We start from the raw sequence: 18,021 nt of genomic DNA, 5'->3' as shown, positions 1-18,021 counted from the left end.
CTAAGGAAACCAATAGGATTTCAGTATTTACTCCCATCTCATGTTAAAACTTACAGCCTTTTTACCTCAATAATAGGGTTACATTATCAAAGACTTGCTCCCTAAAATAATTAGTGAATAATTTATTACGTTATCTTTGGGGCACGGGGTAAAAGTGTGTAAGTTACAGGGCAACTTTAGCCACCCTATTCTCTGTTTTCACCATGAACTACAGCTACAGGGAGGGATGGACTCAGTGTCATCAGGCTGCTGTTAATTGCTTCAACGCAAAAGGATTAAGGATGAACCTGGTGTTTTGATAGATTTTCCTGAAACTCTAAAGCTCAAACACACTCCTACCTTTAACTCAATAGTAGCCAGGGTTATAGTAATTATATAAGCATTGAATTACATAATTCAATCACACCCAGAAAACCCTTAGTATTTTCATTTTTACATATGAAATTTTCATCTTAATCTACTCAATATACTCATAGCTTAAATCCCAAAGTAGAACAATATATAAGGAACCTGATGTGTTCTGAGAATGGCCTGAAGCAGCACAGTAGGTAAAGTAATTAGAATTGGCTTACAAAACCGTATGTCCAGATACCCAGGCACTTTCCTAAGTCTTCCAAACTTAACTGGCTTCACAGTATTATTATAACAATCCCTTTCACATTTATTTTAAGTACAAAATTACCTATTGCCGTTTTCCTTGGCTACATTCCAAAATGTGAAGGTAAGCTCCTACTGCTAATGACACAGCACAATGTATGGAAATAGGACTTGGAGGAATTCAGCTGGAACTGACCTGGAAGCCTCGTCCCTGAGGACTAGCTCTCATAGTACTGGAAGATGTTTATACAAACTGCCAAGGGAGAAAAGCAATCAATAGTCCTAACCTGCTGTGATACCTACAAAACACAATGATGATCAACAGAAGATTTCCCAAAAGGTGCAATGTGGAACTTTATATTGATGATTACCAGGTACCAACATTCTAATTGACCTCACAGCTGACTCAATAGGAAAGAATTCATTGGTGTACTGTAAAGCTACTCAACTGTCTAAGTCTTTTGAGGTCAAAGATGTAAGAAAATAACCTAATATTGGCAGCATGTCAAACCAAACCCTACATATTTATCCTTAATTGTAACAGTAAAGGTTGCTATACCTCACCTTTCATCAAAGTTTTTGGCATCAAATGAAGACCATTTCAAAAAGCACCACTAAATCATGAGGGAGCTAAGGCCCAAATGATACATCTACAACACACACAAGGTTCAGGGACCATTATCGAAGAGAGGTCTAATAAAGATTTTTAGGCGGATCTCTGTGAGTTCGAGACCAGCCTGGTCTACAAGAGCTAGTTCCAGGACAGGCTCCAAAAAAACCACAGAGAAACCCTGTCTCGAAAAACCAAAAAAAAAAAAAAAAAAAAAACAAAAAACAAAGATTTTTAGGAGCTACATAACCAGAACAATCTCTGAGGTATTTTTTTCTATATGTTGACAGGGAGGCTGCATTCAGGAAATGTCAATACAGCAGCCTAAACAAGACAGCACAAGGTGGAGAAGGAGGACAATCAATCAGTCTTCTTCAAATGAAGACCTAATTGGTTACCCAGTACTAAGTGGTCAGCCCTAAAATTATACATATGCAAAGACCACTAAAGGACCTCAGGAGATTGATTATATTATGTATTTAATAAGACAGTAACAAAACAAAAAATTAAATAATTTGTGACATTCTGCCAAACACATACACACATGCTCACTTTTTTTTTTGAGATAGGATATCCCTCTGTAGCCCTACCTATCCTAAAACTCACTGTATATATCAAGCTGGCCATGGGACTCACTCACCTGCCTTTGGCTCCTGCGTGCAAAGATTAAAGAATAAGCCAAGAGTGCCTATGAAACCCCAGTTTTCCTTGAATTCTTACACAATGGTATTTAAGGTGTGTGTCACAATGTGGAAATGGTTAAAACCCCTGACTTGCAGCTTGCAGTCTGTAAATGGTGAGTTACCTTTCCTACTGTAGAGAAAAACTCTTCCAAATCCCTTGGTCGAATTCTTGCTGCCAGCTGCATGCAGAAAACTGTCCTTGCATCCCTCTCCTCAGGAGTTAGATTATCAATAGGTTCCCTAAGAAAAGAATACAGAATTAATGCTGAAGTTAGTTGAAGAAAGGATCACATTTATCAGTTACCCTCAAACTATCATTTTTGTTATTTTTCAGGAAAGGGTTTCTGTGTAACCCTAGATATCCTGGAACTCAAAGAGATCCCACATGCTAAGATTAAAGGCCTGCACCACCACTGACAGATTCAAACTTCTGTCTTAACCAAAGATTTTTTTCAACTTTTTTTTTTCTGAGATAGGGTTTCTTTGTGTAGCCCTACCTATTCAGGAACTCACTCTGCAGAACAGATTGGACTCCAACCCAAAGATCTACCTGCCTGTTTCCCAAGTGCTGAGGTTAAAAGGCACACGCCACAACCACCGACAGTTCAATTTTTTTTAAAAAATATTTAATTTTACCTGTCTATACCCTTCAATGGTGTGCTCTAAGTGTATACAATTAGACTAAATTCATGCCAATGGAGATTAGATTCCTCAAGCCTTAATTGAAAATAATTGTAAGCTAGCAAATAAGTGACAGAAACTGAACTCCTATCTTCTCTAAGAACAATTAAGTTCTTTCTTTTATCAGTTAAGTAATCTTTCTGTGCCATTATCTTGAAAAAAATCTCACCTTCCTGTTTCAATCTCAGGTTGCAGCATTATAGACTTGCATCAAACACTCATGTTAATGCAGTGCATTAAAACTTTAATGCCTGTTAGGCAAGCAATCTTACACCTTTTTTAAAATTTATGCTCTCCAGGAGATAGTGCCACACACTTCACATGAAACTAAAATATGTCCTGGGTTCTGAAGTAATTTTTAAAGTAAACTTTTAGTAAAATTGTAAAAAAGAAGGTTGTCCTGTGCTGCCAAGCCTTTAATTTCAGCACTTGAGAGCGAGAAACAGGCAAAAATCTGAGTTCAAGGACAATTTGTTCTACATAGTGAGTTGCAGGGCAGCCTGAGCTACACAGAAGACCTCTCTCAAAAAACAATGAAAGGGAAGAAAGGGGCTGGTGAGATGGCTCAGCATTTAAGGATATTTGCTGACCTGCTTTGATAGTTCACAACTCAGTTCCACATTATAACCTCGTAACTACCAATCACATAGTTCACATAACACATACATGGAGGAAAACAAGAAACTAACTTCTAAATATTAAAGAATAAACTTTTCATTACTTGTAACCGTTTCCAACTAGTTTTAATACACTCTATATGTAGACAAATGTCCACAAAATTTCAAAATGTCTTTTTCCAATTGACCAAATAATCCCTTCTTGTCACTGTATGCATAATACTAGAACATCAAATAATTGTTCTTAAATTATGAAAGTGGTCATCTCTCCACATTAAACAGCTGATCAAACATCTGAAAAAATGACAGACCTATGCCATAAATCCTTTAACCCCAGCAGTCCAGTATACAGAGGGAGGTGTATCTGAGCTCCAGGCCAGCCTGGTCTACAAAGCAAGTTTCAGAAGAGCCAGTGATACATACGGAAACTCTTTGTCAAAAAAACAAAACAAAGAAGGAAATTACCTAAACAAAAAGAAATGAGACTTAACATATTCATTTGACAAAAAATTAAAAATAAAGCACTTTTGATTTTACAGATATGAATAAAAATACTCAAATAAGGGAATAGTAAAATAAAACAAATATAACTTTCATTATCTTACTCATTTTTTTTTTTATCCTGATTTTCAAGACAGGGTTTCTCTTTGTAAGCTTTGATGCCTGTCCTGGAACTCGCTCTATATACCAGGCTAGCCTTAAACTCTGACTCCCGAGTGCTGTAATTAAAGGCATGTATGTATCACCACAACATGGAGCAGGTTTTGTTTTATTTTTCTTTATTGGTTTTCTTTTTGTGACAGGGTTTCACCATACAAACCTTCCTGACTGAGTGGTACCTTTGTCAAACAGCATAGGATTGAACATATAGGTATCTTTATTCCTCAACCTTGGAAGTTCTATGATTAAAGGTGCAAAAGAACTTTTTTCCTAGAACTCATTCTGTAGACATTTAAAATATACTGCTTCACAGAAGAGTTTGTCAGATATGCGAGGCCTATAGGCCGAAGATGGATGTCCCAACATTGCTTTCGCCATATCTCACACTTTTTGGGAGTCACGCGCTAGCACTTCCTGCTTACTCAGTTAATATTTCCTTCTCAGGTCTCTGATGGAGTTGAAGACTTTATATTTTTCCTTATAGATTCAAGAAATTCAATGAAAAGATGTAAATATATAAGGCTTAGAAACATTAAAAGACAGTTTTGGTAATTGAAGTTAGAATAGAAAAAGAAAGGTAGTGGTTAGAGCCACATGGGAGTTCACAACTGTCTGTAACTCCAGTTCCATGGGACCTGATAACCATAGCAAAAAATAAATAAATGTAAGTGGATTAGGTATAACCTTTTAGAGTATTTTTTCTGAATTAGTCATTTGTTAATGGACTAGACATTGCTGATTTATTTATTGTACAGTTGTTATGGTATATACTTTCTCTTTTATTAGTTATAAACTGTATTTTAGACAAGAAAGTGGAAATGTGATATTTTGTTTGTGTTCTAACAAAGCTTGCCTCAAGAGGCAGGATCTCTGTGAATTTGAGGACTGGCATACACAGAAAAATCCAAAATAAAAACAGAATTCTAAAAGGCTATTAGACTAAAGAGCTAACTCTCTTGCTCTTAAAGGCCTAATTTTGTTTCCCAGCATCATGTTGGATGGCTAGTACCACCTATAACTTCAGTTTTAAGACCTTGATTCTGAAACCTTACCTCTTAAGAGACAGCCATATTCACACACAAATAAACAATTTAAAAATATATTTTAAAATAAATATATAACATAAACATGTTCTTGTTCACTCAGTACACTACTAGGAAGCACTAATTATCAAAAAGACTTGAATTTCACCTGAGGAATCAGTGAAGAGTTTTGTTTGTAAAATTGTAGATAGAATACTGCTATTCAAGTACTCTACAATTATGCTACACCTCCAGGCCAACACGTAATTTCAAACACGTTATGGTCAAAAATGTCTAAGATTCAAAGAATAAAGTTTTTCTTACAAGTAAACACATTATTAAGATCACCACAATATCAACTGCGCAATGGTTACGCATGCACTTAGGAGGCAGAGACAGATGGATATGCGTTGAGTTCCAGGCCAGTCCGTACTGTTATACACAGAAACCCAGTCTCATAAAAACTACAAGGGGGCTTGACTGGAGAGATGACTCAGAGGCTAAGAGCATTGGCTGTTTTTCTAGAGGTCCTGAGTTCAATTCCCAGCAACTACATAGTGGTTTTAACTATCTACAATGAGATCTGGTGCCCTCTTCTGGTATGCAGGCAGAACATTATATACATAATAAATAAATATTTTAAAAGAAAAAAGATGAGGAGAAAAAAAGAATGGAGCACGGGGGGGTGGGGGTGGGGGTGGGGAGGTGCAGATACTGAGTTCAGGCCAATCTGATCTATAGACCAAGTGCCAAGACAGTCAAACCTACACATAGAAAGTCTGTCTCAAAAAAAATAAAACAGGGTTGGAGAGATGGCTCAGTGGTTAAGAGCATTGCCTGCTCTTCCAAAGGTCCTGAGTTCAATTTCCGGCAACCACATGGTGGCTCACAACCATCTGTAATGAGGTCTGATGCCCTCTTCTGGCCTGCAGGCATACATGTAGAAAGAATATTGTATACATAATAAATAAAATATAAAAAAATAAAAAATAAAAAAAAATAAAGAAAACAAATACCAGAATATTTATTAAAAAAGGAAATTTCATTAATATTTAAGTATTCCTCAAACCCAAGGATTTTATGTTTAAATACATAATGTAACAAGAATAAACTTTAGTTTAGGAAATGTTTCAAACAATGGAGACTGCTCAAAGGTTAAAAGGACTGGCTACTCTTGCTGAAAACTACCATTTTTCTTGCAGAAAATCTAATCCCTTCAAAGGTATCAGGCATGATATACTGTACATACATGCCTGTAAACACTCAAATACATGAAATAAAAGCTTTCTTAAATAACAAAATAAGTTGGGCATGGTGTCACACACCTTCATTCCAGCAACAAGAGTAGCAGTGGCAAGTAGATCTCTTGTGAGCTAGAGGCCTAATATACCTAGGAAGTTCCAAGTGTGCAAGAGCTACAAAGGAATATCTTCCCTTAAAAAAAAATATATCAATGAAACTAAATTTAAAATGTTCCTCATATAAAGTCAGTCAGAGGTTAACGATATGTCCATTCAATTGTATAAGACAGGTAGGATGAAATGCCCTCTCGCGCTCTCTCTCTCTCTGTTTTATGAGACAGGGTTTCTTGGTATAACAGTTCTGGCTGGCATGGAACTCTCTCTCTCTCTCTCTTTTTTTTTTTTGATTTTTCAAGACAGGGTTTCTCTGTAGCTTTGGAGCCTGTCCTGGAACTAGTTCTTGTAGACCAGGCTGGCCTTGAACTCAGAGATCCACCTGCCTCTGCCTCTCCAGTGCTGGCATTAAAGGCATGCGCCACCACCGCCCAGCCAGAGAAACTGTCTTAAACACACATACATATATACATGCATAAATACCCAATAATGAAACCAGGGCAACAGTTCATAATCATTGTTTTTAAGGTACCAATACTGTAAAAGGAAGTAATACTTAAGATCAAACTCATCAAGTATGTTTAAAAACTAGGGTTTCTGGTTGTTTACAAAACATTATAACAAATTTAAAAGGAGAAAAAAGTCAATAGTTACCTCACAGGGCTCTTGTCTTTTCTGAATGGACTTTTGCTTCGGGAACGCCTTCTGCTGCAAGGTTAAAAAGTTTCACAAGTTACCCTAACAGTAATATCTCATTAGTTCCTTAAAAAACAATTTAAGCAATTCAGAAGTATGTTTAAAAACCTTAATTTGATGCTATGAGGCAACCCAATCTTTCCTCGGATGGCACTGTTAAATTTTGGTCCGGAGCTAAAAAGAAAACACAAAATTACACTAGTTACAGGTTTAGGGTCTTGCTATGATCAAGTTTATGGGCTCTGCAGCAAGTCTAACAATGATTAGGCAGCTTCTTTTCTACCTCAATTATAAAGAGGAAACAATTGGAAAAATCTGTAACTTTATCTCAGACCTGTAGCCCTTTTATATATTTATCTATCCTGGACCAGTTAGTGGTGCCAAGAACATAAGTTACAGCCTCAAAAATTTTTCATTCTAAAAAAATTCATCACATCTACTTTTAGTTTTCACCCATATAATCATGAATACAGGATTCTTTGAAAATACAGAAATAGAGTAAAAAATGCCTCTGAACTCTCATTGCAGCATCAGTTTACTATGCAGTTCTTTATGAAAAAAAATACACATTATATAGGGAAGAATGCCTTAAACTCTTGCTCCTCCTGGCTCAACTTCTGGTAGTGATCAGATTAGTGTTGAATTACTGAGCCACTGTAGCCATATAAAGGATTTTTTTGTTTTGTTTTTTGAGATAGTGTTAACAGTCCTGGCTTGCCTGGACCTCGCTCTGAAGACCTGGCAGGCCTAAACTCACTGAGGTCCGCCTGTCTCTTCCTCCCAAATGCCGGGATTAAAGGCATGTGCGCCACCACCACCCAGCGCATGTAATAATTCTTAAAGAGAATATCAGCACATTTAATGTACTATGTTTTATTGAAGAAAATACTTATGATATATTCTTATTTTTGTTTAATTTTTGTTTTCCTGCAGCTCATTCTATACAATAGGCTGACCTCAAACTTTTAATAGAAATTTAAAGCTAATTCACTCATTAGAAAATTGAGAATTTTATTTATTCAAAGACAACACCCCCTTAAGCTGATACTAATATTGTAAAACATTGTAATAAGAGGATTTCATAGTAACTCATTCAAATTACAAATGTTTTTTGTACCCTTATAAAGGTAAAGATTACTCAAGGTTTTATAAGGTAGGTACATGTTAATTAGTTATTCCTCAAAGGACCATCACAGAGGTTGGGTAAAATAAAGAAATCAGAGGGCCTGTCATCAATACTTAGATAGTTTTAATAAAAACTTTGTCAACCTGTAACTAAGCAGTTTCATGTAAAATTGATCTGACCCTTCTAAACTTAAAAAAAATAATTTTTTAAAAATAGGGTACATGCCGGGCGGTGGTGGCGCACGCCTTTAATCCCAGCACTCGGGAGGCAGAGGCAGGCGGTTCTCTGGGAGTTCGAGACTAGCCTGGTCTACAAGAGTTAGTTCCAGGACAGGCTCCAAAGCCACAGAGAAACCCTGTCTCGAAAAACCAGAAAAAAAAAAAAAAAAAATAGGGTACATACTTGGCTTGGAATTCACATCAATATGGACTGGGACTTGGCTGTGAGCCGCCTCTTCTGCCTCACTAAGCCCTAATAGTAAGATACTTACTGGAATGATTAATGATCATTTAAGTATATAAATTTAATTAGTATGTATAAAATGTTCTGTCTGTATGTCTGCAGGCCAGAAGAGGGCACCAGACCTCCTTACAGGTGGTTGTGAGCCACCATTTGGTTGTCAAGAATTGAACTCAGGACCTTTGTAAGAGCAGGCGGTGCTCTTAACCACTGAGCCATCTCTCCAGCCCCCTATAATTTTTTTTTTATTATCTCATGTTCATTGGTGTTCTGTCTGGTAGTATGTCCTTGTGAGTGTGTCTGATCTTGGAGTTACAGAGCTATGAGCTGCCGTATGATACTGGGAAATGAACCCCAGTTTCCTGGAAGAATAGCCAGTGCTCTTAACCAGTCAACCATCTCTCCAGCCCCATAAAAAGTATAATTTAACAAGCTATTTTCTCTCTTCTACTACAATTAATACAAAAAAGTATTGTAGATTTCGGGGTATCACTACGAACCCTTGGCTGGCCTAGAATTAGTTGTCCTTGAATTCACAAAATCTGCTTCTGCCCATCCGGACTACTAGGTTTCTGCCTTAGTTATAAATAAAATAGTCCAGTTATAGATTCAACAGTTCAACTGGAACCCAACACAAGAAAAGTTTAAATAGAGCAGGGTGTCAGGCACAGACATGCACAGGCACAGACCACACCCTCCCATCCATCCTCTACAACAGTATTCTAATTTTTAAAGGTAGCTGGACCCATTTAGTTCATCCTAGTAAGACAATTAACAATCTTACTTAAAGAATGTGGAGTAAATCATGAGAAAATAACAGTAATATTTTTGATATATTATCCAGAATTAAAATACTGTGGCTCCATTATCATCATGTAAAGTCTAACACTGTGGCTCCATTACCATCATGTAATGTCTATAAAATAACTAGGAGGAACCTAGAAGCATGGGAAGCATCCACAGAAACGTACTATATTCATAAATGAAAGTCAGAACCTAAACTACTCCAAGATATTAAAAGTTAATACCAGTATCTCACAAAATCCAGTATTCTGAATATGTTGTTGACAATTATCATGATTAGTTTATGTCCAAGTTTATTCGTTAACAAAGGCTTAGGGAGTGACTGATTTAGTCGACTATCTTTGAGTTAAATACATAACTACTTAAATTTTAAAAATTAAATGTATTGGTTAAGGGCAATACTGGCAATACTGCTTTCACAGAGGTCCTGAGTTCATTACCCAGCTATCAGGAAGCTCACAAATACCTTTAACTCCAGCTCCAGAGGTTGGGTAGTTCAATGCTTGTGGCCTACAGTGACACTTAAACTCACTTGCATTTGGCAACTCATACAAGCATAAATACTGTAAAAGTTGTTTACAAAGGTGTGCTTAGAGAAGAATTTAGGACTTAGGTAACCATTAAGGAAAGACTGTAATTGTTTCAAATACTTGTTTATAAACACAATTTTCCCCCAAAATATATGTGAATTTCTTATGTGCATTGTTGCTTTGCCTGCCAGTTACCTTGTTATTTTTGGTCTTTGTTATTTTCTCTTCCACAACCCTGCGAAGCTGAGGGTCGAACCCAGGGCCTTGTGCTTAATGCTCTACCACTGAGCTAAATGCCTACGTGTATGTCTATGTTAGGGTGTCACAAGCCCTAGAACTGGAGTTGTAAGCGGCCATGTGCCTGCATGCTGAGAATTCAAACTGGATCCTCTGGAAGAGCAATCAGTGCTCTTAAAATAGTGAGTCATCTCTTTTTGCCCCAGGTGAATTTTTAACAGTCATAATGAAATTATCTTAAATTTCCTTAAATAAGGCAAGCAAATTTCTGTAACAATCTACAAAGCTTAAATACAAATAATAAAGAGTAATAAGCCTAAAAATTGAGAATACATATTGATGAAGGATTTCAGTTTCCCAGTCACAAACAATATTCTTCATAAACTGTACTTAGATACGTATTTTGTGTTCTAATAGCTTACACAATTTAGGTTTTTCTCTACCAAGCACTCAAATGCTTTCTTTTAATTTGGACTAGCAAGCAAATTACTGCTAGTTGGTCAGAAAGAGCTGGTAAGTTTTGAAGTTTATAAATCAGTCCCCATATTGTATTTCCTTACTAAGCTTCAATGTCAATATCCTTCATTTTAAATGTTATTGAAAAACAGAATCTTACAATTCATATTTCCCCAGTTAACTTGCTATCTAACCAGAGGTAACAAAAGTCCTAATTAGAGTTACATACTAGGGACTTCTGTAGCGGCCTCGGAATCTTCTATCTCGACTTCGTGAGCGGCTTCGTCTCCTTTCTTTGCTTCTACTTCGCTTTCGTTCCCGGCTTTTGCTCTTTTTCCTTTCTCTATCTCTACTTCGCTTCCGTTCCTTACTTTTGCTTCTCTTTCGCTCATGACTACGACTTCGGCTCTTGCTTTTTTTTCTCCTGAGGGGGGAAAATATCATTATCATGCTGATTTAAACACTAACTAATATATACTTCCTTTTATGGTCAAAATGTTTATCCTTTTGTAAATGTATTTTTACCACACTGTACAATGGCACAAAAATTATACTTTAGGAAAAACAATTCCTAGGTAGGGACATAAGACCCCAACCTTTGCTTCATGTTAAATGAAGACAGCCAAAGAATTGAGAAACAGGTTTAAGAGGAAGAATTTGCAATCATCTCCTGAGGCAGCTACAGCTTGAAACAAGAGACAGGACTTGCTGGTAAGTAGACAACCAAGGCTGAGCATCAGAAAACGATTTATCTGCCATTCCCATAACAGACCACCAAGCATAATTGTAATCTATAAGTTATAGTAATAAGTTACATTATGTTCACATTAAAGAAATAGTAATTGTCACGTAAAATTTTCCATACAACAATTTAGTTCAAGTCAACTGACACAATGTACACGTAAGCATATTTTGAACTTCCAAAACATATACATAGCATTTTACTTTTCATGGGCAAAACTACAATGATAAAGGATACTAAGAATGCAATAAAATTCACTTTTAGAACCCCAGAGTATTGTGACCATAGAAGTTTTCTACTTAAAGCTATAATGAAAATGGAAAATGTCCTTTTAAGCTAGTTTATACAAGCCTGTGGGACAAAATTATAATAACTTGACCTTCCTTGGAAACTAAAAAAGTCTATTAGTTATCTTTCCACTCATTTCTGTTCCTCATAGTACTTCACCCACTGGTTTAATAATTAAACCTTGAAATCTGTATCTCTGTCATCACCCAAATTAGAGGTGCCTTCAGATATTTCAATGTAAATGAAAGACATTTTGAAATAAATTTATTCCACCAAAATACCCATTTTGACAACTCTACATCATTAGGAAAATTAATTAGCTATTGAATCTGTATCAAAGCAAAGTTAGCAGAAGAACAACTGAGGTGTGCCTCAGAGAACCTGTAAGCAGGTCATCTTAGAGTGCATTGAAAATAGAAAATGAAGACACCCACCTTCTGGAATCTTGAAACCCACACTCCAATCACAAGGAGATGTAGAGCTTTCCAAGGAGGCAGAAACTTTGTCTAAAATTTCAAGATAATCCACCTGACTGTCAGAAATATGCTAGGTAGCACATGACAGAAAATTAGGCTACACTCATTATTTATATAGAAGTCAAACCAACTCCAATGCTCAGAAGGGCAACAATTAACATTCCAACTTTGATGTTTCAATTCTGGCACTATTTCTTAAGAGTAGAGAATTCTGGAATGGCTAAAACCTAAGTCCTACCTATAAATTAGGGGACAAGGTAAAAATTCAATTCCCCTGAAAAAAAAAAAGGACAGTAAGTTTTTGCTCTGCTCAAAGACAGCCCACAGCAGAGTCAATCTGCCTATTTACCTCTCATATGCCCCCAATCTTATTCTGCCAAAGGAGCTTAAATTATAAATACATAAATCAGAGAGCTAATTTTAACTCAATGTCTTGCTAATCCCCAACTACATCTGAAGGCAACCCCAGATAGGTAAATAGACAACATACTAAGATAGCAGAAAATACCATCTTCCATATAAAAGCCCAGACAAAAGACTAGTGTTATAAGAAACCAAGATACTTCTATAGAACATTTATCAACTAAAGAAATGGTTATAAAAATCCATCCTAATAGTCAAATCCTGTTACAACTTAAATGAGACTTTCCCAAGTATTTAGTGGCAGTGGAAATTGTACTGAACATCATTGAAGTAAATGGTCCACTGGGCCTTTGGACTTTTTGGTTATATGGCCTCTGCTGTAAAGGTGTTTTGCTATAACTGGATTTGACCTCTTCCATGTAAGAAGATCTAAATTTTAAATGCAAAGTATTCTGGAAAATAAGAAAAAAAAATAGAAAAGTCATTTATTCCAAAATTTGATAATCCATACCACAGTAGCCAATATATTTTAACTGTGCCATTTTACTGTTATCCTTTTCTAAATGATTCTTTAAAGATGTTAACAAAATGAAGTTTGATTTGAGACTGCAAAACTGGTTACAGCAAAAATTACTTCTATGAGGAGCAACCTCAAGTACCTAAAGAGTTTACTGGAAGCCTTGACAAACTCAGTGTTAAAATTCTTCTGAAAATAGGCAAACCAGTCATTTCCAACTTTTATCCCTTTACTACTGGGATATGATACAATGAGTGTTACAAGTCAGCTACAATTGTTTAAACAGAAGTTTATTTACTTAGCTAACTTTGTCAGAATGTACAGTTTTTTATTCTACCTTATCAGCAAGTTATCTCCAATTCAATAAGGTTTTCGCATGAAACATACAAAAATGACATCTACCTTAGGTTAACACAAATTATCTTAAAATGAGTAAATACTTGTTTTGCATTTCACCGAGCGTTTCAAGTTTTCTTCTACAATATGTTCAATTAGTTTAAATGGCACATTCCTTCAAATCACCATATATAATAAAAGCTTTGTGACTAAATTAGGCAATTGCCTAATTTAAGTCAACTGTAACTATAGAAGCCTTGAAAAATCTGAAGATATTACTAATTGAAGTGTTTAGGAAAGTCTTTAAAACAGTTATGTTAAATTGTCCAACTGACTGTACATACAACAGATAAAAAACAAGAAACAACAAAAACCCACTAGGTCTTATAGAGCGCTCAGTGGTTAAATTCCTCATAAAAGCTTGGTGATCTTAATGAGTTTAGTTACAGGATTAAAAGAATACAATCTGAAGACATTAGTGGGAAGAAGTGACATCAAAAAAGTGGAAAGATTTGCATTTAATCTTATCCTCATCCTTTGCACATTTACGATAAAAATCTAAGTCACACCTAAAGTGAGTGATTTTTATAAATTGGTAGAGTCCTGTTCCAGTATTTTAACATAAAATTGCAAAACCCAAGACTTTAGAGAATTGTTTCTTTCGCAAAGGTTAAAAATGCATGGAATGAGCCCTGTCAACTTGCTCTCTGTATTCACTTCTGACTAGGAGGGAAACATTACTGAGCCCACCTAATCTTGTTCAAGAAAAAAAATTTCCACAAATTAGACCTGTTTCCCCTTAGCATTTATTTTTGCATTTTCTACAGGGTCTCACTATGAAATCCAGGCTGGCATTGAATTTATGATCAGCCTGCCTCACCATAAGGAGAGACTTGTAAGCTGGCATCATCACACCCAACCAACATTAAAATTAATCCCTTACTACCATACTAAGATTATAAAACTTTGGCTTAGCAAAACCTAAGTGATCCACACTGAACCATTTTCTCATCTATTTTATGAAATTGTATCAACCTACCCTAACAAAGTTGTAAGGATGACTGAGGTAGATATTATGAAGCACTGTGAGCTCACAGGAGGAAAACAACCACAGAGTCAAGTAAGTGGCTATTTTACCATTATTTTCATTATGTATTATGGGTCATAACAAAATATTTTAGTATGGCATCATAAACATGGGCTAGAACTTAATGCATGTAACATGACCTTATGATATTAAGAATCACTAATCTTGGAGCTAAATGGTAATTTCACAACAGCTGACAGGCTCCATCTTTATAAATTGGATCCTGTTTAAACTGTTAATATACCTTTTTATGTACTATATTCTGTGTTGTCCGTAGTATGAAGTTCTTATTTCAGGTTACTCACCTACCCCAAATAAACTACATATTCTTAACGATCTCCTTAGATACACTAGAGATAAAAAGGCCCAAAACAATGAATAAAAATATTTTTTAAACAAAGAGTTACTAAGCATGCCCCTTTATTACTACCAAAAGGGCCCTTTAAGCAGCAAGGAGCAGAAATAATTCATAGCCAATTCCTTTCGTGAATGAAGGTAAACAGTATTTTCCATGGTCTTTATATTATCTTTGTTCTAATGTAACTCTTTTATTCAATGACTATCACATCTCCAAAAAATTAAGCCAAAGTTACCAAATTTACAACATTATAGAACTCAAGAGAATCATGGGATCCTTGGAGGGCAAAGTGTCCAGAAGGTCTCTGAAACCATATCCTGAAGTCTACATCGCAAAGTCCATAGTTTTATGTCCTGAAGGACTTTCTCATCCCAAAAGGTATGACCAGTATTCTAAGAAGCGAAGAAAACCATAGTTTGATGCTTTAAGGCAAAAGAACACAAGATATCCACCACATGAAGTTTAGAAACCCACCCTCCCAGGTTCCTTGTTAAAACTTACTTTTTGCTACGTTCTTCGTGGCCATTAGCACTGCTCAACTTGTTCTCATCCTAAGCAAGGTTGATAGAAGAACATCATGAGGACGAAGTGGTAACATTTCAAGTTGTCAAAGGGTAAAGGGAATAGGAATAAGAAAATACAAGACAATTTTAAAACTAATTACTTATTTAGTTTAACATGGAAGGCTATAAAAAAAATTTAGATGGTATACGTTTAACCACTTTGTTGCTAATAATTAAGTCATCAAGAAACAAAAATTAAAATCTTTCCACATTAACATATTTACTTTCTTACATTGTTTAGATATTAAATAAGTTATCCAGAGTTACAATGTTGAAGTGGTTAAATATGATTTCTATGAAACATGAAGTCATTGAGTTTTATTCCATGTGCTATTGTCCCTCTTGTCGGTACCATGGCTCTATTTCTGCCTAAGCCCCAAGTGGCCATGCTAGCAGCCAGCCACTATCGATTTCCTGTGACCGATGCCATTCCTGAGATCTTCGCCCATTTCCGTTGGAGGGTTGGGACTGTAAGAGCTTGATGCCACCTCTGTCACACATCTCGCCCTGAAGCAAACAGGGATTCACACTGCTTTAGTAATGTTGACTCCCAAGAACCCAAGAAAAGTTAATTAATAATTCACCAGTCCAGCCTAAACATTTCCTACTTCCATACCTGTTTACATGGAATTACATCCATGTTAAACTAAGACAAGAAACATTAAAATCAGAAAATACATCTTCAAGAGTCTAGCATTACAAAATTACACTATTTAAATTAAAACTATCAGAATTCATCCAAAAGGAACCACATGGTCGTGCTACACTCGAAAACAAATGTATTATTTTTAAACGGTTTATGCGCAATGTTTATTTCAAAGTTTGAACACATCAGCTATAGTAGTATATCTGCTGAGTTACAAAGCTTAAGGTTTGTGATACCAGTGATAATGCATGCATACTGCTATTTTCACCACCAACTGGTGAAAGAATGAAGGGCGTTTACTTTTACTGTGATACTGACTGTCATTGCATTATTAACCAAAATAATTCCTTGGTAGTTTTTAGTGTGAAATACTATGGTAGGGCCTAATTAAAAACAATATACTATGGAGAGCAGTAAAACAGTCATCAAGTGACTCTTAACATGTGACACTGCCTCTTGCCTTTTGTTGGTTTTCTTTTTGGTTTGTTTTTGTGCTAATTTCTATTCAGGGATCCAAGAATTTTAGTAATTATTAACTGAAAAGCAGATCAACACCTGCCTGGTTTTAAGTTTTACTATCACCAGCCTTATATCTATTATTATAAAATAAATTTTTAATCTCACCCATTTCTTCTTTAAAGACTTGTAAGATGATTTACTTGTCATGGACTGGTTATAATTTATTCTTGGACCCCTGCTATTTTCCCAAACCACTACATTCACCTTTTTTGCTATACCAAACTGGAGCTGGTTAATTCTTAGTTGAGTCATTTTACCTAGGGGACCACGGTACAGCGATAAGTCACTCAATTACTACCTTATGATTGACAGTTCACACTGGAATCAAAGGTGAATTCATGGGAGTAGAGGTGAGATATCGTTAGGCAAGTCTACAAAGAGAGATAGATGGGCATTTATTCATCACGCTGAAGTGAAACTACTGCACAATATCATTACATCAATAGCATATATTTACTTTTGTAAGTTACATGTAATGCATCTCTGATAAGATAATCAAGAGGGCTCCGGGAAGGTTAGTTTACATTTCAGCAGTAGTTTCGTGAATAATGCTAAATTAAGAAATATATTAAAGCTCACTGGCATGTTTTTCTCACCTTCTTGTAAGGGGCCTCAAGCATTGCTTCAATATCAATATCGTCTGCCATTTTCTCTACACGCCTAGGGAAGAACACGATAATCCTGTAAGTAAACAACTTCCAGTTCTTAAAAAAAAGATTTCCTCGGCCTACAAAATTCAAATTTTAAGCAAAGTCCTTAAAAAGCCCTACAATGACGAAAATTGTGGGATGCGCATTAATACAGTTTTGATTCGGCTAAGCAAGCGTGAAACGCTTCTTTTATCAAACACACGGTCAGAACCCAATGTCTGATCTCAAATGCCGCCTCTGAAACTCCCGAAACCGAACCCGAGAATCTGAGGCTGAGAGCTTCCTTCCGCACAAAACCCGCGCTGCCATTTTAGCGGCAGAGGGAAACTCCCTCTGTTGGGAGGGGTTGTGTACCAAGGTAGCATTCGACAGGCGCCATGTTGGGAGGTCGCGACCAGCCCCGGCCTCGAAAGGACAGATCTTTATCTGCCCGAGGTCCCCAAGGAGGGCCTTGCCACCACCAAAATAACCGCGGTGCGCTTGCCAGAAATGAAAAGCACAGCTACGGACCTGAGACCGACCTTGTCGAGAAGCCCCCCACCCCCGCGCGCGGCTCAAAGCCACCGCAAGCTGCCCTCGGTACCTCGGCCCACCCGACCCCGGGAAGCGGACCACGCCAGTCCGCGACGCCGCGTACCTGTGCGGGCTTTCGCGCGCCTGTGCTCGGCTCGGGAAGTCTGCCGCTGCCGCCGCCGCTGGTGCTACTGTTAAGCCCCTAGGCCCAGGCCGCGGTACCGCCCAACCCGAATATCGGGCCCCGAGGGCGTCTAGGCCCAAGCGAATCTAAAAGAAACAATGGGATTAAAGGAGCCCGCGCGGGAGAGCAGGGCAGCGGCTTTGGCAGTTCAGGATCCACCCCTGCGACAGCGTCGGCTCGCTCCCTGAAATGGCGGCCGCTGCTCCTCCGTACTCATTCACCAACACACATACACACACACAAACA

At 37.0% G+C, this 18,021-nt stretch overlaps 1 protein-coding gene across 4 annotated transcripts in view; it reads right to left on the bottom strand.

The window, feature by feature from the left end:
• Rbm39 (RNA binding motif protein 39) overlaps nucleotides 1-18,021 on the bottom strand; it is a 35,653-nt gene extending 17,632 nt beyond the window's left edge. For 2 of the 4 annotated variants that reach the window (XM_041670094.1, XM_041670096.1), the window contains exons 1-7: nucleotides 17,716-18,021; nucleotides 17,025-17,088; nucleotides 15,202-15,251; nucleotides 10,763-10,957; nucleotides 7,030-7,095; nucleotides 6,880-6,930; nucleotides 2,013-2,130 (exon numbers count right to left, since the gene is read on the bottom strand). In XM_041670094.1, the coding sequence (XP_041526028.1) occupies nucleotides 2,013-2,130; nucleotides 6,880-6,930; nucleotides 7,030-7,095; nucleotides 10,763-10,957; nucleotides 15,202-15,251; nucleotides 17,025-17,075 (531 nt within the window). In that variant the 5' untranslated portion in view covers nucleotides 17,076-17,088; nucleotides 17,716-18,021. Of the gene's footprint in view, nucleotides 1-2,012; nucleotides 2,131-6,879; nucleotides 6,934-7,029; nucleotides 7,096-10,762; nucleotides 10,958-15,201; nucleotides 15,252-17,024; nucleotides 17,089-17,715 lie in introns of all 4 variants that reach the window. The other 2 variants (XM_041670093.1, XM_041670095.1) reach the window with 1 other exon arrangement.

Source organism: Microtus oregoni, unplaced genomic scaffold (genome assembly GCF_018167655.1).
Source record: "Microtus oregoni isolate MIOR12 unplaced genomic scaffold, Mior012 000020F_ref0000438, whole genome shotgun sequence".
In the NCBI taxonomy this organism is placed as follows: Eukaryota; Metazoa; Chordata; class Mammalia; order Rodentia; family Cricetidae; genus Microtus; species Microtus oregoni.
Note: the sequence above shows the minus strand (reverse complement) of the source record. Positions and strands in the feature narration are given on the sequence as shown.